We start from the raw sequence: 25634 nt of genomic DNA, 5'->3' as shown, positions 1-25634 counted from the left end.
TCATGAACACACAATGTAATGCCGTAATGTGGGACAAAATATATTACAACCTTAATCGTGCATCACATCAACAGGGAAATGTTACAATCCTCCGTCACCTCTCTATAAAGTTTTGTTAAGTACCCCTTCTATTTCCCTGGAGCATAGAAGGCTGAGGGGTGATCTTATAGAGGCCTATAAGATAAAGAGGGACATAGATCAGCTAGATAGTCAACATCTTTTCCCAAAGGTAGGGGAGTCTAAAATTACAGGGCATAGGTTTAAGGTGAGAGGGGAGAGATACAAAAAAGTCCAGAGGGGCAATTTTTTCACACAGTGGGTGGTGAGTGGCTGGAACGAGCTGCCAGAAGTAGTAGTAGAGGCAGGTACAATTTTGCCTTTTAAAAAGCATTTAGACAGTTACATGGGTAGGATGGGTATAGAGGGATATGGGATAAATGCGGGCAATTGGGATGAGCTTAGTGGTTAAAAAAAAGGGCGGCATGGACAAGTTGGGCTGAAGGGCCCGTTTCCATGCTGCAAACCTCTATGACTCGATGAGGCAAGGTCACTTAAATATTGAGAGCGGTGGGGAGAAGGTTGGAGGACTGAGGGATCACAGGCCTCTGGAGAAATAATGGATCAGAGGTCAAAGGCCTCAGAGCGAGGAGGAGGTTTAAAGCTCAGAGGTCTCGTGGGCTGTGTGGGAGAAGAAGGAAATCTGAGTCTTCTGCGATAGATAGGTGCGAGATCGGAAGGGGTTGAGGATGTTGGCCATTTATGGGGATGTGGCAGATATATTCACTTTCAATCCAACAACAGTGGAAAGGCACTTTGCTTCCATATTTAATAAGCCGTCTCTCCTTGCAGCTGTCAGATGTCACAGGTTTGGGGAACTTGTACATGAAGAATTAAATTTAAATATATGATGATACTGTGCCTTTAAGAAATGTATTCTCATTATGTTTCTTGGAAGGGATATGTTTAAAATTCAGCTCTGTTTTACAAGATGCTGATTTGTTTGGGCAACAGGCAACTCAAATGTTAAGGATGCAGGATAATCATGGATTAGTTAATGGGATATTTGTCTAATCTGAGTTAATGCATTTGTGTTTACCTGGGTTTTCCCCTGGGGTTTCAGAACAAGGTTTTGATTAGGTTGATTGACAGAGACATTCATGAGTTAATGGGGAAGAGCTGAGCTTGCAAGAAAGATGCACTGTTTCTTCTTCTTTAAAAAAACAATCAGTTTCTGCCTCTTCTGTCATGGTTCTGAAAGAAGCAAGACGTGTCTCTCTGTCTCTTTCTGCAGAAGTGCTCTAAGAACTCTATGACTGGTGATCTGGGTGCAAACATGTAAGCCTGTGTTGGCTAACTGATTTTGAAGAGGGGTTTTAAGTCTATAAGAGGAATATTGCTTGAATTGGAACTCAAAGGGATAGATTAGCAGTTAAGAATTGTATCTTGTCATGTTTAAGTATTGTTCAAATGTTAAACGTTAAGCTAATTCATTTGTCATAGTTAAACTATGTTGTTAAATAAAGTTTGTTTTGATGAAAGCTTTTTAGTGTGTCAGTAGAATCGCACCTGGAGTGAAATATCATATCCTTACATTAATGCCAAAATAGTAAATAGTTGGGGTCTAGTCTAACTTAATATATATACCTGAATATACCTCAGTGTTCCTGATCTTGTACCCTAACAAATGGTGCATAAAAATAAAGCACAGCCTCATTATAATATTCAAATTGCCAAACTGTCTTGAATTGGTTGCCTACACCTTCCCCCACCCTGTCCTGCTTGCATTAATACTGAAAGTAGACAGTTTGGAGATGGGCTGAGGTTGGGATTCAGATTTCCAATGCTTTAACCTCTTACCCGATCCAAAACATCTGTTGAAATTTTTAATATACCTCATCCATGGAAACAAGGGCGGCACGGTGGCACAGTGCTTAGCACTGTTGCCTCACAGTGCCAGGGACCCGGGTTCAATTCCGGTCTTGGGTCACTGTCTGTGTGAAGTTTGCACGTTCTCCCTGCGTCTGCGTGGGTTGCCTCCGGGTGCTCCGGTTTCCTCCCACACTCCAAAGATGTGCAGGTTAGGTTGATTGGCCATGCTAAATTGACCCTAGTGTCAGGGGGATTGCTAGCACAAATGTGTGGAGTTATGAGAATAGGGCTTGGGTGGGACTGTGGTTGGTGCAGATTCGATGGGCCGAATGGCCTCCTTCTGCACTGTAGGGATTCTATGAAATGTAACTTCATTACCGAACTCATTTTAATGGTTATTCTTTAACAGTCCGATTCCTACCAGTAAAGTCAATTCACTCTGCTGGGCTGCATTCAAATCTTCCTACAGTGTCATTAGTTTTAATCCCTTCTTCCTAATCTGAGGTTATGCCAACATTCGCACCGACTAATACATTTAGTTAATAGATTCCCAGGAAGGTGTATAAGGTACCGGTAACCGGGTTAAAGTTCGCTACTTGGATGAAGTAGCTCCCTCAGTCTTTGTCCATTGCATCATTTTGAATTGTTTTGATTCACGAGTTATGGAAAATGCATAAAGAACAGGAAAACAAGCTTTCAAAAATGATATGTTTTGAGACTGCTGTTTCATGCTAATGCCTGTTTTTAAACCCCTTAACCTTCTATAATCCCCTCTTCAATTCAACCATCCAGTTAGAAAGAGCTGATGATTCACACACTATCTATTTGTACAATAATATATATCTTTGGAATTCTCAATCCCAGAGGGCTGTCACTGAGCATGTTGAAGACAGAAATTGATAGATTTCTGGATACTAATGACACCAAGGGATATGGGGACAGTGCGGGTAAGTGCCGTGGAGGTGGATAATCGGTCATGATCTAGTCAAATGGAGGAGGAGGTTCAAGAGGCTGAATGGCCTATTCCTGCTCCTAAATTTCTAATATTCCTCGCTTCCTTTCAACCACTCTCAAACATTTCTCACTGCATTGCAAATATTCCAATTTAAAACCAGCAAAATAGCTCACCCAAGAATCAACGTCACGCTGGCGAGGTTCACAACAGCTGTATAAAAATGGGAATCAGTCGCGGGGAACCCACCAGGGGTGCCAAGGCAAGTACAATCCCCGGGAGAGAGTGTTATGCCCTGGCAGTGCCAAGAGCTGAGCCCTCTGGGGAGCCCCATGGGGGTGGGGGTTGGGGGAGGTTTCCCCTTTCGTGCACTGGTTGGGGGAAGCTAATGCCTGTAGAGGGGGAGTGCGCCACGATACTTCTGCAGAGGTATGGGTAGGGGGAGAGTGGCCCCGATAGTTGCATGGTTGTGGGGGGGGAGGGGAGGGGGGGTTGCCCCAATGCTTGTGGGCGGTTCCTCTATCAGGCCCTGCCCCACAAGAGCGATGACGCAAAACACACCCCCATCGTCTCTGTGCACTGAGTGCCAGAAAATCTGGTCTGAAAACTCAGCTGTGCAGCCGGAGAAAGAGACACTGGTTTTCAGTCTGAACCAGACACTCTGCCCAGATAGTCTGAGGCTGAGAAAGATCAACGGTGAAAGAGATGGCGGTAAAGATCATCTTCTTAAAGAGCCTCACGAACTGGATGAATGGACAACCAATGAAGATGATCCATGCCTCCAGAGCAAGGTTAACAATGGAGGTGCTTGGTCACTGCTGCTCTGTTAGGGCACGGTACCTGAAGAGAGGGGGAAAGTTCGGCTCAACATATTTAAAGTGATTGAAGGATTCAATGGGGTTGATAGAATCTATTTTCTCCAGTGCGATAAAATTCAGATCGAGAATATAATTTTTAAATCGGTGCTAGGCTATTGGGAGTGAAATTGGGAAGCACTTTTTCACACAAAGCACAGTGGAAATCTGGAATCTTTTCTCTTTTAATTTCATAGTTGGATAAGGAGTCAAATGAACTGTTCGATACTGGGAATGATAGGACACAGAGAGAATCCTCCTCCTCTTTAAAATAGTATCTTTGTTCCTTCGTGGCATGAGGTTGTCATCGGCAACGCCAGCATTTACTGTCCATGGTTAATTGCCCTTGAGAAGGTAGTGGTGACCTGCCTTCTTAAACTGCTGAAGCCCATGTTGTGTAGGTACACCCACATTGCTGTTAGGGAGGGAGATCCAGGATTTTGACCCAGTGACAGTGAAGGAATGGCAATATATTCCCAAGTCAGGATGGTGTGCGGCTTGGAGGGGAACTTGCAAATGATGCTGTCCCCATGGATTTGCTGCCTTCATCTTTCGAGGTGGTAGAAGTGGTGGGTTTGGGAGGTGTTGTCTAAGGAGCCTTGGTGGGCTCCTGCAGTGCAAGCTGTAGATGGCATACATGGCTGCCATTGTGCATTGATGGTGGTTTTGTGGGGGGGGGGGGGGGGGGGGTGGTAGTGTGGGGGGGAGAATGGGAGGCGTGAATGTTTAAGGTGGCAGATGGGATTCCAATCAAGCGGACTGCTTTGTCCTGAATGGTGTCAAACTTCTTGTGTGGTCTTGGAGCTGTAGTCATCCAGGTGAGTGGAGAGTATTCCATCACATTCCTGACTTGTGCCTTGTGGATGGTGGGCAGGCTTTGGGGAGTCAGGAGGTGAGTTACTGACTGCAGAATTCCCAGACTCTGACCTGTTCTTGTAACCTCAGTATTTCTGCAGATGGTCCAGTTAAATTTCTGGTTCATGGAAACTCCCAGGATGTTCAATGTTAAGGGAATATGGTTGCATTCTCTCTTATTGGAGATGGTTATTGCCTGGCACTTGTGTGGCACAAATGCTGCTTGCCACTTATCAACCCAAGTCTGAATGTTGTTCAGCCCTTGCTGCACATGGGCAAAGACTGTTTCAGTACCTGAGGAAATACAAATGCATTGTGCAATCATTAGCAAACATCCTCACTTCTGACCTTATGATGAGGAAGGTCATTGATGAAGCAGCTGAAGATGGTTGGGCCGAGAACACTACCCTGAGGAACTCCTGCAGTGATGCCCTGGAATGGAGATGATTGTGCTCCAAAATTCATAACCATCTTCCCTGTACCAGGCATGACTCCCACCAGCGGAGAGATTCCCCCCCTCACCCAATTCCCATTGTTTCATAGGATTGCATAGGCGATAGGGCGGCATGGTGGCACAGTGGCTAGCACTGCTGCCTCACAGTGCCAGGGACCTGGGTTCGATTCCGTGTGTGGAGTTTGCACATTCTCCCCATGTCAGTGTGGGTTTCCTCCGGGTGCTCCGGTTTCCTCCCACAGTCCGAAAGATGTGCTGGTTAGGTTGATTGGCCATGCTAAATTGCCCCTTAACGTTAGCAGGGTTAGCAGGGTAAAAAAGTGGGGTTATGGGATAGGGCCAGGGGTGGGATTGTGGTCGGTGCAGACTTGATGGGCCGAATGGCATCCTTCTACTGTAGGGATTCAATGATTCTATGATTGTTAAAGCTCTAATCAGACAAATGGGATATCTCAGCTGAAGGACAACTCAACCAGGAGTACAGCACTTCCCCGGGTGTCCAACTAGGGCTCCTTCTTCCATCCTGGTAATGTTGGATGATAAAATGGTAAGAGCAGCGTTTTGTCCTTTAGTTTGGGATTCCAATGTCAGGGACATAACCTCACTCTGTGTGGGAAATAGTCACCGACAACTGACTTTCCTCAAATTGGCTAATTTGTGACCAGAGGGTGGGCTCACCATCCAATTAAGGATGCCAGGAGTGCTCTTGAAGCTGGGGACCTGAATGGGCGCCCTCCCGCACTAAAGAAGCAGCAGACTGCCTCTCCAGGTAGGAAGACAAGAGAGCACCTCAATGTGGAGGTGCCCTCTTCCCAACTTAATAAACATTTAAATAAAAACTAGACTCAGCAGCCAGGACACTATTGTGGAGAGGGAATTCCTTCAAAGGGCAACCCGTGGCTGCAGCATTTAGCTGGACAGGTAGGGAAGGCCTCAAAGCCTCCCTGGAGTGGTGGCTCCCTGATCTGCCACCAGGAGGCTGATTTCAGGCAGCTGACCCAGCCCCTGACACCTCGGGAAGCCCACAGGCTGCTAAGGAATTCCAGTCCGCCTCTGACAATAGGTCTTAATAAATCTTTAAAGATTCTTCATTGGCATCTTGCCACTCCTCCATCCCATTTCAGAGATAATGGCCTGGCGGTGGGATGGTGCCCCCAAACAGTGCGCCAGCAGGTGGTGCAAAGGTTCCATAGAATCCCTACAGTGCGGAAGGAGGCCATTCGGCCCATCGAGTCTGCACTGACTCTTACCCAGGCCCCATCGCCGTAACTTCCACATATTTAGCCCACTAATCCCCCTAACCTGCACATCTTTGGACTCTGGGAGGAAACTGGAGCACTCGGAGGAAACCCTCGCAGACATGGGGAGAAGGTGCAAACTCCACACAGGCAGTCACCCAAGGCTGGAATTGAACCCAGGTCCCTGGCGCTGTGAGGCAGCAGTGCTAACCACTGTGCCACCCACCAAAATCAGCTATTTCCTTGCTTGCTCTCATCAGGGGCTCAGAATCCTGCCGTAAATACTTGAATAGCGTGAGAGCACAACTGTCTAACTGAGTGGTGAGTATTCTACCAACTGAGACAAACCGAGAGAAACAAGCACTGGCCTTGGGACTTCCCCCATTCAAAACTGAGAACCTTCTTAAGGTCACTTTCATTTTTTGATATAAAATTCCAAACTTTTTTTGATTTGATTTGATTCATTATTGTCACATATATTACTATACAGTGAAAAGTATTGTTTCTTGCGCGCTATACAGACAAAGCATACTGTACATAGAGAAGGAAAGAGTCAGAGTCATAGAGGTTTACAGCATGGTAACAGGCCCTTCGGCCCAACTTGTCCATGCCGCCCATTTTTACCACTAAGCTAGTCCCAATTGCCTGCATTTGGCCCATATCCCTCTGTACCCATCTTACCCATGTAACTGTCTAAATGCTTTTCAAAAGACAAAATTGTACCCGCCTCTGCTACCACCTCTGGCAGCTTGTTTCAGACACTCACCACCCTCTGTGGTACGGCGGTATGGTGGCACAGTGGTTCGCACTGCTGCCTCACAGCGCCAGGGACCTGGGTTCAATTCCCAGCTTGGGTCACTGTCTGTGTGGAGTTTGCACATTCTCCCCGTGGCTGCGTGTGTTTCCTCCGGGTGCTCCGGTTTCCTCCCACAGTCCAAAGATGTGCAGGTTAGGTTGATTGGCCATGCTAAATTAACCCTTAGTGCCCCAGGATGTGATAGGTTAGAGGGATTAGCAGGTTAACCAAGCGGGGATAGGGCTTGGGTGGGATTGTTGTTGGTGCAGACTCGATGGGCCGACTGGCCTCCTTCTGCACTGTAGGATTTCTATGATTCTCTGAGTGAAAAAATTGCCCCTCTGGACCCTTTTGTATCTCTCCCCTCTCACCTTAAACCTATGCCCTCTAGTTTTAGACTCCCCTACCTTTGGGAAAAGATAGGTGAGAGTGCAGAATGTAGTGTTACAGTCATAGCTAGGGTGTAGAGAGAGTAGAGTTTTAAAAGCATAGAACGAGGGTAAAAGATAGAATGAGGGGATATACTGGCCGCAGCTCGCAAGAAGTCACCACGTTCTGGTGTTATCTTGGATCAATTTGCACAGTCGGACTGGCGTTGGAATTATTGGGATTACATTGGAAGCAAAGTGAAAGTTTGGTGAGCATTTCATTGGTTGATCACATGCCAGATCATCGGTATACCTACAGGATTGTCTGCCTCTCTCCCAAAGTTGGAAAAGCCAATACCACAAGGTACATTAGCTTACTCTGCAGTAACGTACTACAAAAACATCAATAAAAATAACACGCTGGTGTTGATGGAGCTAAAAGAGTTTTTAAATTGGTATGTTATGACTCCCATGTTAATGTTGGCTCGATTCGGTTATGCACTCTCACACTGAAGTGATTTCAGATTCCTTTCTGCCTGAATCATGTGATAGATTGAAATGGTCAACTGCTATTTGCTTTAAGAAAGGAGTTTGACCAAGACAAAGGAACGAAGGAAACGGGCAGAGTGAGTGAGTGATAATTTACAAGGCCCCGATAACAAATCAAGCAAAATGCCGAATGTTTTTTTTCCCTCGCCGGACATCACAGGAAGCAGTGCAGCAAAAACAAACACAATGAGATAACAGCTCGAGTTATTATCCATAAAACACTGATAAAGGAACCGTGTCTGGCTGTGCGACATTATAAGCTGAGTTTCATGACCTCATATGGGATCAGAACACTTAGCAGAGGAATGCTTTTTTAAGCATTTCACCAAACCTCATCATTCCTCAAATATGGTGTTCCAAGAGGTTTCACAATAGTCTGCGTATTCCAAAATCCAACTGTGTCTTGGCAGGACAGAATTTGTGGGGAATCTTGGTTAGACCAGACTTAGAGTAATGTGTACAGTTCTGGTTGTACTATGAAAAGAATATAGAAGGAAGGAGAAAGATTTACGATGATGATACCAGAACTAGGAGGTTAAAACCATTAGGAAAGACTCAATGGGCTGGGACTGTTTTCTTTTGCAGGGAAGGTTGAAGGTCTTTAAAATTAAGATAGATAGTCACTAATAAATTAAGATAGCCACTTATAAATCTAGTAAAGGACTTGAGATACATTTGTTTTGTTTGAGTTTGGAATTTGATAGCACATGGAGTAATTGAGGCCAATAGCAAAGTACATTTAATGGAAAGCTAGATTAAAAACAAGATGAAGAAAGCAGTAGAAGGTTATGTTTGGTGGAGTTCGATAAAGTAGATGACATAGCGTGTACCCAGCATGAACCAGTTGGGCCAAATAGCATGTTTTTTGTGTTGTGAAATCTATGCAGTTAAACCACAGTCTATTGGAAAGTGTTAACCATAGAATCTCTACAGTGCAGAAGGAGGCCATTCAGCCCATTGAGACTGCAACAACTCTCCAAAAGATCATCCCACCCAGGAACTCCCCTCTGCCATATCCCCATAACCTTGCTCATTTACCATGGTTAATCCATCTAACCTACACATCTTTGGACACTAAGGGGCAATTTATTATAGAATGTTATCATAGAACCCCTACAGTACATACCGAGGCCATTCAGCCCAGTGAGCCTGCACCGACGACAATCCCACCCAAACCCATAACTCCACATATTTACCCTGCTAATCCCCCTGACACTAAGAAGCAATTTATCATGGCCAATCAACCTAACCCGCACATCTTTGGACTGTGGGAGGAAACAGGAGCACCCGGAGGAAACCCACGCAGACATGGGAAGAACGTGCAAACTCCACACAGACAGTCACCCAAGCCCGAATTGAACCCGGGTCCCTGGCGCTGTGAGGCAGCAGTGCTAACCACTGTGCCACCGTGTTATGATGCAACTGGACACACGTAAAGGTATGGTGCAGTTATGTCACATGTTAGAGATTATGCAGTATCTCCCTCTGGGGGTCCTTTATAGGGTGGGCGCACGCAAGCCATGCTCTGGAATACAGGATGTTCCCTGCTAACAGAGCGGGGAGAGGTAGGTAAGGTGGAGCTGACCTTGCCTGTGTTTATTCTGAATACTTGCAATGATTCAGGACCAACGTTAGCTCAGCATGCATGAGTGCTCCTGCAGTACCGCTCACTCCATTATCACGATATTCATTCTGAGTCTGGTCTAAGATTCAGTGACATTTCTGTGGAAATTCTATCACATTCTAATTTGGAATATTTCCCACCTAGGTTAGGGGCTTGTGTTTCTTTGTGTAGACCAGTAGTACAATGTTATAAGTGGATGGAAAGTGCATCAGACCTGACATTGAGAATGGTGCCAAAGTGGTACCTCAAATGGAATGGAACACAAACATAGTCGCAGCCTGGTACAATAGGTAAAAGGCCATGGACCAAAAACAGGCACAGGTCTCGTGATGCAAGATTACCCATCACTCATTGCTTCAGCTGCAGAAAGCACCCAAATCTCCACTCTCCTGGTAATTTAAGTAACTGCAGCCCTGCAGCCAGGGCTGAGCAAGATGCTGAATGGCTGCACCTCTGAAAATGGAGAGGTCAACATGAGTTAAAGCTATCCCACATTACTTACAACCAACCTGCACCTCTCAACATGGGGGGCATACAGGTTAATGCAGACTCTGGGAGACATTCTACAATTGATTCCTTTTTTATATTCATTCATGGGACGTGGGCGTCGCTGGGGTTGGCCAGTATTTATTGCCCATCCCTGGTTGCCCTTGAGAAGGTGGTGGTGAGCTGCCTTCTTGAATCGCTGCAATCCATGTGGGTTGACCCACAATGCCGTTAGGGAGGGAATTCCAGGGTTTTGACCCAGCGACTGCGAAAGAACGGCGATATGTTTCCAAGTCAGGATGGTGAGTGGCTTGGAGGGGAACGTGCAGGTGGTGGTGTTCCCATGAATCTGCTGTCCTTGTCCTTCTAGATGGAAGTGGTCATGGGTTTGGAAGGTGCTGTCTAAGGATCTTTGGTGAATTGCTGCAGTGCATCTTGTAGATAGTCCACACTGCTGCTACTGAGCGTCGGTGATAGAGGGAGTGGATGTTTGTGGACATGGTACCAATCGAGCAGGCTGCTTTGTCCTGGATGGTGTCAAACTTCTTGAGTGGAGAATATTCCATAACACTCCTGACTTGTGCCTTGTAGGTGGCGGACAGGCTTTGGGGAGTCAGGAGGTGAGTTACTCGCCGCAGTATTCCGAGCCTCTGACCTGCTCTTGTAGCCACTGTGTTTATGTGGTGAGTCCAGTTGCGTTTCTGATCAATGGAAACACCAAGGATGCTGCCAGTGGGGGTTCAGTGACGGTGACACCACTGAATGTCAAAGGGTGGTGATTAGATTGTCTCTTATTGGTGATGGTCATTGCCTGGCATTTCTGTGGCACAGATGTTACTTGCTGACCTGGAAAAGATGGGAAAATGGCACAAGCTGACAGAGAGTGGGTTCCAAGGTTTGGGAACATTGCAGGGAAACCCTGGCACAGAAGGAGGGACATCATCTGTCAACAGGTGGCCCACAAAGCAAACTCTGCAAAAGGTAGTGGGAGCAGGTAGCCATGATGAGTGCCGCAAAAATTAAATAACCTCACGCAAGTGGTGAAGGTCAGTGAGTTCAGGTTGATAGCTCTCCCCCTGCTGCCAGCACGCTATCAGACTGCTGCCACCCAAGCCAAGATGATCCATGTGTTCCAGGCCCAGAGCTGCTCTGTGCAAATGGCCTTCCAGAGAAAGTTAGCATCCTTCCATCAGCCCTACTGCGGCCATTGGGCTAGTACCGGCTAGGAGCAAGGGATTGGCAAAGACACTGGGACTGAGGGAATGCACATGGGCAATTAGTTGAGGTTTGTATCAATATAGCATGGTTTCATTTATACATTTTGTTAGGAATGCTTAATTTGCTCTGGTTATTATTTCCTTCATTGTTCTCAAGTACAAACTGTAATGATCAATATTGCTGTACCAAGGCCTGGAAGCAAGTGGTTTATGCAGAATCTTTGAAGTCAGAAAAATGTCCTTCAGCACATCACGCCACTTCCTGCAGATTTTAACAACAGCTCTGGGGACACTTCTGCAATCACCACCACACCCCTCAGGGATCAGTCAGCAAATAGTTCATGTTAATTAATGCGGCTGGGGTCCTACCTGTCACAGAATGTGTGTTGAGCTGTCTCAGGTTAAGAGCGGGTGTTAGCTGAAGCTCCAAGATGGAACCGTTGGCCTCAAATCGATGTATCGCAGATTGAGGTCACAAGCTGCCTCCTCAGCATACCTTCTGTGGATGCTCCCCATGTACGCACTGATATCTTCACCAAAACCATATCGGTGCATCTAGTACCAGAAAATGTGCATGTGCACAGCAGATGCCATTTTGGAAGAACAACAACGTTCATGGATTTATGAGCAGGAGATTTAGCCCTCCTAGCCTGCTCCAACATTCAATAATATCCCGGCTGATCTGGTTGTGGTAACTCTATGCTCCGGCCTGTCCTCCCTCATAACTCTTGACTCCTGGGTCAATCAGAAATCTGTCTAACTCTGCCTTGAATAAATTGAATGACCCAACATCCACTGCATTCTGGGGAAAAGAATTCCACAGACTAATGACCCAGTGAGAGGACAACATTTCTCCTTAAAAGTCTTATTCTTAAACTGTGTCCCCTAGTTCTAGACTCCCCAAATAGAAACATCCTCCTGATACCTACCCAATTAAGTCCCCTAAGGGTCTTATATGTTTCAATAAGACCACCATGTATTCCTCTAAACTCTAGTGGGTACAGTCGCAACCATAGAACCATAGAATCCCTACAGTGCAAAGGAGGCCAATAGGCCCATCGAGTCTGCACCGACTCTCCGAAAGAGCATCTTACACCCAAGCCCAACTCCCCCTTTTCTATCCCGTAACCTTGCACACTTAGCATGGCTAATCCACTGAACCTGCACATCTTTAGACTGGTCAAACTTTCTTCATAAGAGAAGATCCTCAGTGCAGGAATGAGTGGAGTGTACTTTCTCTGAACTGCCTCTGACTCAATTGTGTCATCGCGACAAAGCAAAATGGGCACTAAACAGCCATTTTGCTGGATTGTTTTCCTTCTGGGATGCGGGCATCGCTGGCTGGGCCAACATTTATTGCCTATCCCTGAGGGCATTTAAGAGTCAACCTCATCGCTGTGGGTCTGGAGTCACATGTAGGCCAGGCCAGGTAAGGACGGCAGTTTTCCTTCCCTAAAGGACATTAGTGGTCCAGAAGAATTTTTACAACAATTGACAATGTGCCCTCATGGCCATCATTAGACTTTTAACTCCAGATCCTTACTGAATTCAAATTTCACCATTTGCCATGGTGGGATTTGAATCTGGGACCCTAGAGGATTACCCTGGGTCTCTGGATCACTAGTCCAGTGACAATACCACTACACCACCACCTCTCCCATTATATTTAATGGCATATTTAATGTCCCACGGGTTTCCAGCTGAAATAGACTTGAGATGCACAAAGGCATTAACTGGAAGAAATCAAACTTTCCAGAAGGTTCTGCAGCCTCTCCTTTCTTTCTCCACTATGAACTCTATGAACGGTATGCTTTATCTGTATGGTGCTCAAGAAACAATACTTTTCACTGTATCCTAATACATGTGACAATAATAAATCAAACCAAAGATAAGTAGATAAATGCAGATAAGATTGAGACAACCTTTGAGGTTGAAAAGACAACCAGAAAGGTTGTTTAAAACTGCGGTGTGAAGAGAGAGGGAGAGAGATAGAGACAGTGCTCTGCAATGGCCACTAGAGGGCATGTCAGTACCTAAATGTTATTCATGTCACCTGACAACATTGTCCCAGCTCCTCACGCTGGGACTTCAATGGAAAGGGATGAAGCCCAGATAGACAACAAGCTCTTTACAGCACCATCATTAGAGTTTGAGATAATTTTGAATGTGAACCAGCTTCTGAAGACACTGCACAGCAGCAATGAGCTGACACTGGTGAAGTGGACTCTTGAACCCACACACTTCTCTGATGTGTGCTCATTGCCAGCGAGGGTTCCACCAACAGTGCACACTTACCATAACGACTCCATAATATTGCCCTGGACTATTGCAAACTGCGAGCTTATCATACAGGATTGTGTGCCGTTCTGGGTACCCCATTGATTTGATTTGATTTATTGTCACATGTATTAATATACAGTGAAAAGTATTGTTTCTTGCGCGCTATACATAGCATACCGTTCATAGAGAAGGAAAGGAGAGAGTGCAGAATGTAGTGTTACAGTCATAGCTAGGGTGTAGAGAAAGATCAACTTCGTGAAAGGTAGGTCCATTCAAAAGTCTGATGGCAGCAGGGAAGAAGCTGTCCTTGAGTCAATTGGTACGTGTTCTCAGGCTTTTGCATTTTTTTCCCGACGGAAGAAAATAGAAGAGAGAATGTCCGAGGTGCGTGGGGCCCTTAATTATGCTGGCTGCTTTTCCGAGGCAGCAGGAAGTATAGACAGAGTTAAAGGAGGATACTGAAGATACACCTAAAAGTTGGGTCAATGAAAACAGCAATAAATGCTTAAAGTTTTAAAGGAAAAAGTGGAACCTTTTTCATCGAATCATCTCAGGTTTCTGGGGTGTGGAATAAAGCCGGGAATCAAACCAGGAACAGTTCATTCAGCCCCCGAGCCTGCTGTCCGACACTCATTTAACTCATTGCTGATCTGTATCATCACTTCATTTATCTGTATCTTTCTACATATCTCTTGATGCCTCTTAACCAGCCAATGTCTATTGATCGCTAGACACAGAGCTCCACATTCCCATGCACTACCTTCTGGGTGAAATAGTGCGTCCTAATTTCCCTCTTGATGGCTTAGGTCTAAATTAGGGTGGCACAGTGGTTAGCACTGCTGCCCCACAGCACCAGGGACCCGAGTTCAATTCCTACTTTAGGTGACTGTGCGGAGCTTGCATGTTCTCCTGGTGTCTGCGAGGGTTTCCTCCGGGTACCCTCTGGTTTCCTCCCACGGTCCAAAGATATGCAGATTAAGTGGATTGGCCATGCTAAGTAACCTCTTAGTGTCCCAAGATGTGTAGATTGTGGGGGTAAGTGCGTGGGGTTAGGGGGATAGGGTCGGAGTGGGCCTGGGTAAGATACTCTGTCGGAGAGTCGGTGCAGACTCGATGGGCCGAATGGCCTCTTTGTGCATTATAAGAATTCTATGATTCTAAATTAAGATAGCATCTCCTCATTTCTGAGGAAATGGTTTCTCTTCTTCGACCCTATGGAAACTCAAACATTCTAATTGCCTCAATCAGGTAAGCCCCCAATCCCCGATTGATGTTTGTATAATTTGTCTTTCTAATTGAACCCTCTTAGCTCTGGATCTGATAAGCGATCGTAAATTATAAAAGGTTTTGAGAATTAGTGGTCAAAGATCGATTCCAAAAGCTGTTGAATTGAAACGTTCAAAAATTCTTTCATGGTATTTGGGTGTCACAGGAACATCGGAACAGGAGTAGGCCATTCAGCCCATCAAGCCTGTTCCACCATTCAATACAATCATGACTGATCAGACACTTCAATGACTTCTACCCAATACTATCCCCATAATTCTTTAACTGACTGTTCATCTGAAATCCAACTCTACCTTAAACATACTCAGTGACTGAGCTTCCACAAGCCTCTGGGGTAGAGAATTCCAAAGATTCTCAATCCTCCGTGTTCTCTGTTCTCGACATCATTCAGGACAAAGCAACCCGCTTGACTGGCACCCCATCCGCCACCTTAAATATTCGGACGTTCCCCCGCACAGTGGTAGCCGTGTGTAGCATCTACAAGATGCACTGCAGGAACTCACCAAGGCTCCTTCGACAGCATTTTCCAAACCCACAACTGCTACCATCTAGAAGGACAAGGGCAGCAGACCATTGGGAAGATCACCAGCTGCAATTGCCCCTCCAACTCACACACCATCCTGGCTTGGAAATATATTGCCATTCCTTCACTGTCACTGGGTCAAAATCCTAGAACTCTGGGTGTACCTGGGCAGCACATGGATGGCAGCGGTTCAAGAAGGCGGTTCACTACCACCTTCTCAAGGGCTATTAGGGATGGTCAATAAATGCTGGCCTAACTAGCAATGACCACGTCTTGTGAAAGAAAGCAAAAAAACAACTTACTCATGTCTTAATGCTACCAATGAGCTCACACGGTATTTATATTACAGCACACTCTCCAGAGGATTATAGTTTTCATAGGAAACACTCCACAGTAAGACCCAGCTTCCAATGGGCTTAGGTCTTACTGTTTCATTAAGTCATAATATCGAGACACTGTTTTTGAAGAATTTCCAAACCAACCACCAGTCGTAAGGCCCACTCCGCTGGTTTCACCTCCTGGCTTCACCAGGGCAAATCTTCCAGAGACTTTATCGTCACTGGATGTGTCTCTTTGACCAGAGACTACCCTTCCTTTTGTGTTCTAACTAGCAGCTCACCAAGGAATTACAACCATTTCCTCTCTGCTGACTATACCAGCATTTTGTCTCTGTGAATCCTCTCTCTTGCTCGCTATAAGTCTCGATCTGTTCCCGTGGTAAGAAAGCCACCCAGGCTTGTTGTTAAGCAGATTTCAGAGCTGATCACATGACCTCACTGGGGAGGACACCCCATGATCTGTAGCCAAGTAACACAGCACCATTATGAAGACACCATAGGCCGTTGTCGGGACTGTGGTAGAAGATAGATAGATACCTGGAGCAGGTTTTGGGCTGGGAGGGTTTGGGTAGGTTAGGGAAAGGGGCAGAGGAGAGACGGTAGGTTTAAGAGAAGGAGCAGGAATGAAGGAAGGAATGGGTTTGACCTTAGAGGGGCCTCCCTGCAATTGGCAAAGGACAGACCTTGAAGTGCGACACCTCCATCACCTCAGGGAATAAAGCCTGCTCCTGCCTGGCTGCCCATGCCAACTGTTTTATGGCATGGGTAGCTTTATCATAGGTTAATTGGCTTGATAACAAGTCTAATTGACCCTTAAATATTTATTCATATATGGCAGGCGGAATACTGACCCACCCTTTGTATTATGGCAGTGAGCTCGGGGTGGGTGGGAAGGTGATGGGGTTGGTGTCTGTCCTATCTTACATGCCCCCACCCTCGGGAAACGCGTCCGTTGGGGGTACGTAGAATCCACCACACAATGTTTGTTAGCACAAGTAAAGTGGTTTCAGGGGTTTGTGGTTTTTGTTATTGATGATTTAAAGGGTCTGGATGATAGACCCGAGTCATCCAAAGTTGAAATCTTCGCACGGTTCTCTCCACAGATGCTGTCAGGCATGCTGAGTTTTTCCAGCAGTTTCTGTTTTTGTACCTAATGCGAGCCTAGTTGTTCTAATGATATTTGGCCAACGAGGGCCAGCGATTTGGGCAGGAATGTTTTTTGGAGAATGTTTGGATACAAAGTTGCCAGAATGATTTCACTTTTAAGGAAGAATTTGAAAATATTGTTCAAATAAAAACATTAATACATTCGTTAAGTTATCCCTTCAAATAAAATAAAATGAAAGAAAAGTCAAACAGTCATGTCAGATAAAAACTCTATAGCGTAATTATCATGCAGCGGTAATATGTCAGGGGTCCATTAAAACATTTATTATTCATTGTAATATCCCTAGTGAACAGTTATAAGAATTAGGAGCAGAAGTCAGCAAATTCAGTTCTTCAACCTGCTCCGCCATTCAATCAGATCAGGGCTGATCCCTGGTCTCAGTTCCACCTCCCCTCCTGCTCCTCATATCCCTTTATCCCATTTTTAAAATTAGAAATATTTCTATCTCCTTCTTAAAACCATTTAATGATCCAGACTCCACCATGCTAGGGGGCAGCGAGTTCCGCAAATTCACCACCCTCTGCGAGTAGTAGTTCCTCTTCATTTCAGTTTTAAATCTATTGCCTCTCAACCTATACCTGTGACAGTTAGAAGCACAAGCTCAAATAATTGTTTTCTATTGATCATAGAATCCCTACCGTACAGAAGGAGGACATTCGGCCCATCGAGTCTGTACCGACCACAATCCCACCCAGGCCCTATTCTCGCAACCCATGCATTTACTCTGCTAGTCCCCCTGACACTAGGGTCAATTTAGCACGGCCAATCAATCTAACCCACACATCTTTGGACTGTGGGAGCACCCGGAGGAAAGCCACGCAGGCACGGAGAGAACATGCAAACTCCACAGAGACAGTGACCCGAGGCCAGAATTGAACCTGGGACACTGGCGCTGTGAGGCAGCAGTGCTAACCACTGTGGCACTGTGCCACCCCAGATTGCTGAACTGAATGTTTTGGAGGAACACCCAATGTTGTTGTGTTTAATAAGGGCATCTTGGACATGTTTATATGAAAGCAGATGTGGTCCAATTTAAAAAGAACAAAAATTTTGGATGGTGCTTGAACAACTTGGACAACCCACCCACCTCCCTCGCCCAGGGTCCCTGCTGTAGGATATCACAGCCTGTCAAAAGTCAGACCCAAAAACAATCCAGCTAAGAGAGCTTCCAGCTAGCAAGCATCACCAATCTGGAACCTGTCCATGCCACAAAGTGAAACAAATTGCTCAAATAATTCACTCATGCTGTCTTGAACCAACATTAACTCATGCCAGCGTATAGAGTTAGAAATGTTACGATCCCCGTAGAGACTAATAACTTTTTAAAAAAGAAATGTGAACTCCCAGTTAAATAGCTGATCGGATGACACATCAATATTTTATGTCTGAAGATATTTACTGTAACAAATGAGTAAAATACTAAAAACTAAATACAATCTTTGTAGTCAACTTATACTTTAAGCCACAGAACAAAATATCCCCATCTTATTCCGAGCCTAACAAGAAAATAAGCAATTCAGAGGTATGCTTTACACTGCCTTTTACATATTTCCCCAGAATCAATCCAAAGTGATTTTTAGCTTCCTGTTGTTTTCTATTTTCAACTTGGTACCTTGCAATCTTAGAACTGTCTTACACAGTGAAGTTTTCTTTTACTGGAGACCTGTCCTCTAGCCCAAGCTAGGTGACTCTTCCAGGCTTGTTTTAACTTCCAATGAATTTAGTCATTTTAATCCAAGTGCAAGCTTCCACTTGCACACCTATTTGGGAGACTTTATTTGGCCTCTAGTTGTTTCTTCTCTCCTAGATCTGAGCAAACTAAAAACACTCCATATGATATTCAGCGATATTCTCGAAAACGCCTATAACCTGAGCTTTATAATGGCTTTCTTTGCATCCTCTGTTATGGTAATGTGAATCACATAGGTTTGTATCTCCGTAGAAATGCTAATTAGCTATCCTTGAGACCCTCTTTCACCTTGGAACTAAATGGACAGTTTAAAGCACAGTTGTTTATAACCCAACATTCTCAACACTTTTTTGGGATTTTTGAGACTCGGTCTCCATTGCCAACACACAAGCTCCTGCCATTGTGAGGAAGAGAAGGTGTTACAGGCTAATAGGCTGGAGGAAGTAGATGTTCGGAGGGAGGATGTACTAGCAGTTTTGAATAAACTGAAGGTCGATAAGTCCCCTGGGCCTGATGAAATATATCCTAGGATTCTTTGGGAGGCAAGGGATGAGATTGCAGAGCCTTTGGCTTTGATCTTTGGGTCCTCACTGTCCACGGGGATGGTGCCAGAGGACTGGAGAGTGGCGAATGTTGTTCCTCTGTTTAAGAAAGGGAGTAGAAATGACCCTGGTAATTATAGACCGGTTAGTCTTACTTTGGTGGTTGGTAAGTTGATGGAAAAGGTCCTTAGGGATGGGATTTACGACCATTTAGAAAGATGCGGATTAATCCGGGACAGTCAGCACGGATTCGTGAAGGGCAAGTCGTGCCTCACAAATTTGATAGAATTTTTTGAGGAGGTAACTAAGTGTGTTGATGAGGAGAGGGCAGTTGATGTCATATACATGGATTTTAGTAAGGCGTTTGATAAGGTCCCCCATGGTCGGCTTATGATGAAAGTAAGGAGGTATGGGATAGAGGGAAAGTTGGCCGATTGGATAGGTAACTGGCTATCTGATCGAAGACAGAGGGTGGTGGTGGATGGAAAATTTTTGGACTGGAGGCAGGTTGCTAGCGGAGTGCCACAGGGATCAGTGCTTGGTCCTCTGCTATTTGTGATTTTTATTAATGACCTAGAGAAGGGGGCTGAAGGGTGGATCAGTAAATTTGCTGATGACACCAAGATTGGTGGAGTAGTGGATGAGGTGGAGGGCTGTTGTCGACTGCAAAGAGACATAGATAGGATGCAAAGCTGCGCTGAAAAATGGCAGATGGAGTTTAACCCTGATAAATGTGAGGTGATTCATTTTGGTAGGACAAATTTAAATGTGGATTACAGGGTCAAAGGTAAGGTTCTGAAGACTGTGGAGGAACAGAGAGATCTTGGGATCCTTTTCCACAGATCTCTGAAGGTTGCCACTCAAGTGGATAGAGCTGTGAAGAAGGCCTATAGTGTGTTAGCTTTTATTAACAGGGGGTTGGAGTTTAAGAGCTTTGGGGATATGCTGCAACTGTACAGGACCTTGGTGAGACCACATTTGGAATATTGTGTGCAGTTCTGGTCACCTCACTATAAGAAGGATGTGGAAGCGCTGGAAAGAGTGCAGAGGAGATTTACCAGGATGCTGCCTGGTTTGGAGGGTAGGTCTTATGAGAAAAGGTTGAGGGAGCTAGGGCTGTTCTCTCTGGAGCAGAGGAGGTTGAGGGGAGACTTAATAGAGGTTTATAAAATGATGAAGGGGATAGATAGAGTGAACGTTCAAAGACTATTTCCTCGGGTGGATGGAGCTATTACAAGGGGGCATAACTATAGGGTTCATGGTGGGAGATATAGGAAGGATGTCCGAGGTAGGTTCTTTACGCAGAGAGTGGTTGGGGTGTGGAATGGACTGCCTGCAGTGATAGTGGAGTCAGACACTTTAGGAACATTTAAGCGGTTATTGGATAGGCACATGGAGCACACCAGGATGATAGGGAGTGAAATAGCTTGATCTTGGTTTCAGATAAAGCTCGGCACAACATCGTGGGCCGAAGGACCTGTTCTGTGCTGTACTGTTCTATGTTCTATGGTCTCCAAGCTTCTGTGCCTTACACTTTCTTCCCAGTAAAACAATATAATTTCTCCTTTGATCGCTGACAGTTACCCAGGCTTATTGTCAGACTGACTGACCCCTTTCATGTTACCCCCAATTTAAAGATACAATCCTCAAAAATAATATTTTAAACCTCATAATTGTAACACCAGCAACCTATCTGATGGCAACGTAAAAACAGGTTGTACAATTTTGAAAAAAAAGCCACTAAACCAATGCAGTTTTTCTTATGTTCACACTCTTTACAGGATATTGCTCTGTACGCTGGCACGGGTTAATGTTGGTTCAAGACATCAAGACAGGTGTATGCACCTGTCCTTTTGACTGGAGGCTGAGGCTTCAGTTGGAAATTTCACCGGGATCTTGCCACGGGATCTTGGGGAGGGACGGGGTGACGATGGTGAAAGATTTCCAGCTGCTGCAGTTACATTTTGGCCAAGCAAGTGAGAAATGCATCATGGGAATTTTAGGCCTCCCTTCCTTGACACTAGAAGGTTCAGAGGATCAGAGAAACATAGCATAGGAACATATAAGATAGGAGCAGGAGGAGGCCATTTGGCCCTTCGAGCGTGTTCCACCATTCATCACGATCATGGCTGATCGTCCAAGGGAGGGTCGGCAGGGGCTTAGTTTAATGTTTTATTTTTTAAAAATAGCACCCTCTGACAGTGCAGTCTTCTTTCAGTGCTGTTCTAGAATGAGGCCTAGTTTTTCTGCGCAAGTGCCGGGAGTGGGATTTGAATCCACAACTATCTGACTGAGGTGACAGTCCTGCCACTGAGCCACAGCTGTCAATGAATAAAAAATCAGGTGCCTTAACCTCCTTCTAATGTTTCTTCCATATATAAGATTATACTGCCAACACGAGAGAGGAAAAGAGGTTTGAGGGGTCTGGAGTATCCCCAGCTAAATAGAATGGTGAACACTTATCTTCCCCTATATTTGATCCACCTCCTGTTTACCAAAGCACAGACTTGTTTGAATTGCATATTGGGGGAGGCCACAGAGCCTGGATATATCGAGGGGAAAACTGCACAACTAAATGAAGAAATATCTTTTTGTACCAAGTAAGAGAACAGTTGAAAAAAGTTTTATAGCTGCTCTGATGCACCCACTGAAATTCCTCAAACAGCAGAATCATGTCCAAAGGAAGATAATGTATTGCAGAAAGTCGAATATTGGCAGCCTGCTAACTATTAAACCTTGCAGTGAACTTGTATGCAGCAGGTTTTCTAATGCGACTTGGCAATATGCACGAGATGTAACATGTTTCTCACAGAAAACTAGTTGACCCCCAGTCGGACTGGACTCTAATATCTATTAGGATCCTCAAGCCTGTCCTTTTTACACATCGCATCCGAGGTTTGAATGTCCTTTGCTCCAGTTCAGCAATCACTGACGGTTACTAACATCGATGGACAAAAAGACCCCACAAATCTAGAAAATAATCAACAGTTTGTTGCCTTCACATGTACAATTAACAATGTTAGCCCATGACACCTGCATCTTATCAACAATTATTAATGCGTTTCAGATTAATAGCTTAAAGTTCAATCTTTAATCAAAACGTTCCAAGCTTCCACACTTTCCCATGGGTTGAATGGTTCCACACACTGAAAAATAACAATAACATTGCAAATACAGGCACACGCACATGCATGCGTACATCAGCGCACCAACACACACACACACACTCATGCAAGCACACATACATGCATGCACAGACACATGCACACACAAGCAGACACACACACACGCACACACACAAGGTACAACATGATGCTTGATTTAAAAACGGACCCTGACATAAAGTTTTATATGTGTGGAAGGTACCATAAATGCTGTTGGTTGACTGAAAATTCTCTGCTACATTGTTCACTGAAATTCATAGATGGAGAGTACAACTTACGACAAAATTCGCAATATCAATTACTGAACTATCTCTCTCAACATTTACATTATAGAGCCACATTTAAATAACATTCTGATTATATATGTGACCTCCATCAACTAAAAAAGGCACGTTTTTGTCTATTAGAAAAGCTCTGTAGGTCTTACAATGAAAGCCATGGAGTTTAGGACTTGTTCCAACAAATGGCCTCTGACTAACAGCTCTGCCTCTGCACATTTGGTTTGTACAATAGTGTGCAAAATCACTGATGCACAAGATGAACGCATTAGAAAATGTTACATTAACACAAGTTCACCTGTTGAAATAAAGCTCTCACTGATATTAATAGACATTCGCTTGCCATACCTTTCATTAAATTTCACTGGCGCACCGTCCTTTGTCCAAGTTACTTCTGGTTCAGGGATTCCAGCAGCTTCACAAACTAGTGTCACACGGTCGGTATTATCCGTCAGATATGCCAGTGCTCCAATTGTTACACTGACATTTCTCTGAGGCAGCACAGGAGCTTGTTTCTTTCGCAAAATAATTGGAGGTTTTTGTTTCTCCGTCTGTTGATATGTATCTTTATGGAAAGAAGTTTCTGATGTGTTGGGAGCTTTGTCTAACAATTTTGAGTTGGTTGCGTTATCATCAAGTGGTGCCTTCCATTTCTCTAGAGTCGGTTGCGGTCTAGACACTTCCGCTGCTAATTGATACATCAGCTGGGAAGCAAAGTCTTCAGGTAGCTCCCCAGACTCGATCCAGAGACTTATATTCCGTAAGATTTCTTCAAACTGCATAGTATCCATACTATAAGCTCCTTGGAAACTAGAGCTTTCAAGATGTTTATCATAAAGCTCTTGAGAACCATACAGCTCAGCAAAATTAGTCTTTGCCTTTGAAACCAAATGATTTCCAAGTAGGCGCAGGAAAACGTGATCAGCAGTTTGGCTATCATCCACATAGAATTCATTCTTTTTGCTCCAACTTTGCCACATCTTGCTCATTTGAGCCCATTTCTCCTCTAGCCTGTTGGATTCATTGTGACTCACCTTCTCCGGTCCAATATTTTGTCTCGTTTTTGCTCTGATGAAAGAGGGTGGCTCAACTAATCTATTATCATTGCCGATCAGTTTGAGGACAAAGGTGTCTCGAGTAGGACCCGCAATGCAACTGTACACGCCGATATCCCTCGCCTCCAGGCTATGAATCTTCAGGGATCCCGATTTAGTGATTCCAACCTGTTTTGTATTTTGTAGACGGTGTCCATCTTTCTCCCATCTGATCAATGATTTCTGGAATCTTCTCACGGGGCATCTAATCACAATGGAGGTCTTTGGGAGTAAATACGCCCGACCACCAATGCTAAAGTGAATGCGTTTCTCTTGTCTGGTTTGAATGTAGACTCGGTGGACACTGAGAATCTGAGGGTCACGAGTAGCTTGCTTTTGTGGAACTTTTGGTTTTGCTTTCTTTGCAAACTCTAAAAATGTACACAAATAAACATTAACAAAGGACTCCAGAATATGAAGCAGCATATTTAAGTAACTTGTCATAAAGAATATGTATCTTTTAAAGAAGAATGGCAAAAATTGAAGATATATTTTTAGTATTGTACGTTTTGTCATATGAGGAGAGACTAAGTCAGGATTGTATTCATTGGAGTTTGGAAAAGTGAGAGGGGAATCTCATAGAAACCTATAAAATTCTAACAGGGTTAGACAGGGTAGATTCAGAAAGAATGTTCCCAATGGTGGGGGAGTCCAGAACTAGGAGTCATAGTTTGAGGATAAGGAGTAAACCTTTTAGGACCTTTAAGGGGAGGCGATGGCCTAGTGGTATTATTGTTAGACTATTAATCCAGAAACTCAGCTAATGTTCTGACCTGGGTTCAAATCCCGCCACAGCAGATGGTGGAATTTGAAATCAGTAAAGAATATCTGGAATTAAGAATCTACTGATGACCATGAAAACTATTGTTGATTGTCAGAAAAACTCATCTGGTTCTCTAATGTTCTTCAGGGAACGAAATCTGCCGTCCTTACCCGGTCGGCCTACATGTGATTCCAGAGCCACAGCAACGTGGTTGACTCTCAACTGCCCTCCAGCAACTAGGGATGGGCAACAAATGCCAGTGATGCCCATGTCCCACAAATGAATAAAAAAATAAATAAAACTGTGAGGAGAAATTTCTTCAACCAGAGAGTGGTGAATGTGTGGAATTCACTACCACAGAAAGTAGATGAGGCCAAAATAGTGAGTGATTTCAAGAAGAAAATCTTGGGGCTAAAGAGATCAAGGGATATGAGAGGAAGAGGGGAATCAGGATATTGAATTTGATGATCAGCCATGATCAAATGAATGGTGAAGCAGGCTTGAAGGGCCAAATGGCCTACTCCTGCTTCTAGTTTCTATATTTCTAATAAAATTAATTGCCTTGAGACTGGCATGTCCATTCAGAAGCTGATGTAGTTAATGCTGGCTGCATTAACTGTGCTTTCATTTCAGAGAATTAGTACTATTGTGTTTGGCCCTCTCTCCAACTCACTTTCCATCCAAGCATCTCTTCCCAGGAGAGGAGAATGGGTGAATTTTATCAAGAGATCTCATTCTTCCACCCTTTCCCAAAACATTTAGTTCAATTTATGTGGCATAAATGATCCTTGTGCTAGCTACAGTGGGTTGATGTTTTTTATTCAATTGTGAGAAATGGACGTCACTGTCTGGCCAACATTTATTGCCCATCTACAATTCTGTGGCACCTTTGAAATGATCAACAGTGTGGAGTCTGTGAAAAGTTGCTCGCAGATTACCTGACCACATTTTCATCCCTGGAAGCCATAAAAAGGAGGGGAAATAAAAACAGGAAAAGGAGATGTGTTGGATGGAAAATTCACCCATTCCCTTCTCCTGGGAAGAGACACTCTGCGGGGAAAGTGAGCTGGCGAGAGGACCAAACACAATAGTCCTGATAAAGGCAACCTACTGCGGATGCTACAAAACTACAAAAGGTTGTGAATGTAGCCCAATCCATTACGCAAACCAGCCTCCCATCCATTGACTCTGTCTACACTTCCTGCTGCCTCGGCAAAGCAGCCAACATAATTAAGGATCCCATGC

General features: G+C 44.7%; 1 protein-coding gene across 1 annotated transcript in view; it reads right to left on the bottom strand.

Moving 5' to 3' along the window:
• adamtsl3 (ADAMTS-like 3) overlaps positions 1–25634 on the bottom strand; it is a 605457-nt gene that overhangs the window by 54730 nt on the left and 525093 nt on the right. The window contains exon 21 of the mRNA XM_078241545.1: positions 22881–23997. Coding sequence (XP_078097671.1) covers positions 22881–23997 — 1117 coding nt within the window. The remainder of the gene's footprint in view (positions 1–22880; positions 23998–25634) is intronic.

The sequence above is a fragment of the Mustelus asterias genome, chromosome 24 (assembly GCF_964213995.1).
Source record: "Mustelus asterias chromosome 24, sMusAst1.hap1.1, whole genome shotgun sequence".
Taxonomy (NCBI): Eukaryota; Metazoa; Chordata; class Chondrichthyes; order Carcharhiniformes; family Triakidae; genus Mustelus; species Mustelus asterias.
This window is presented reverse-complemented; position numbering and strand designations above follow the sequence as displayed.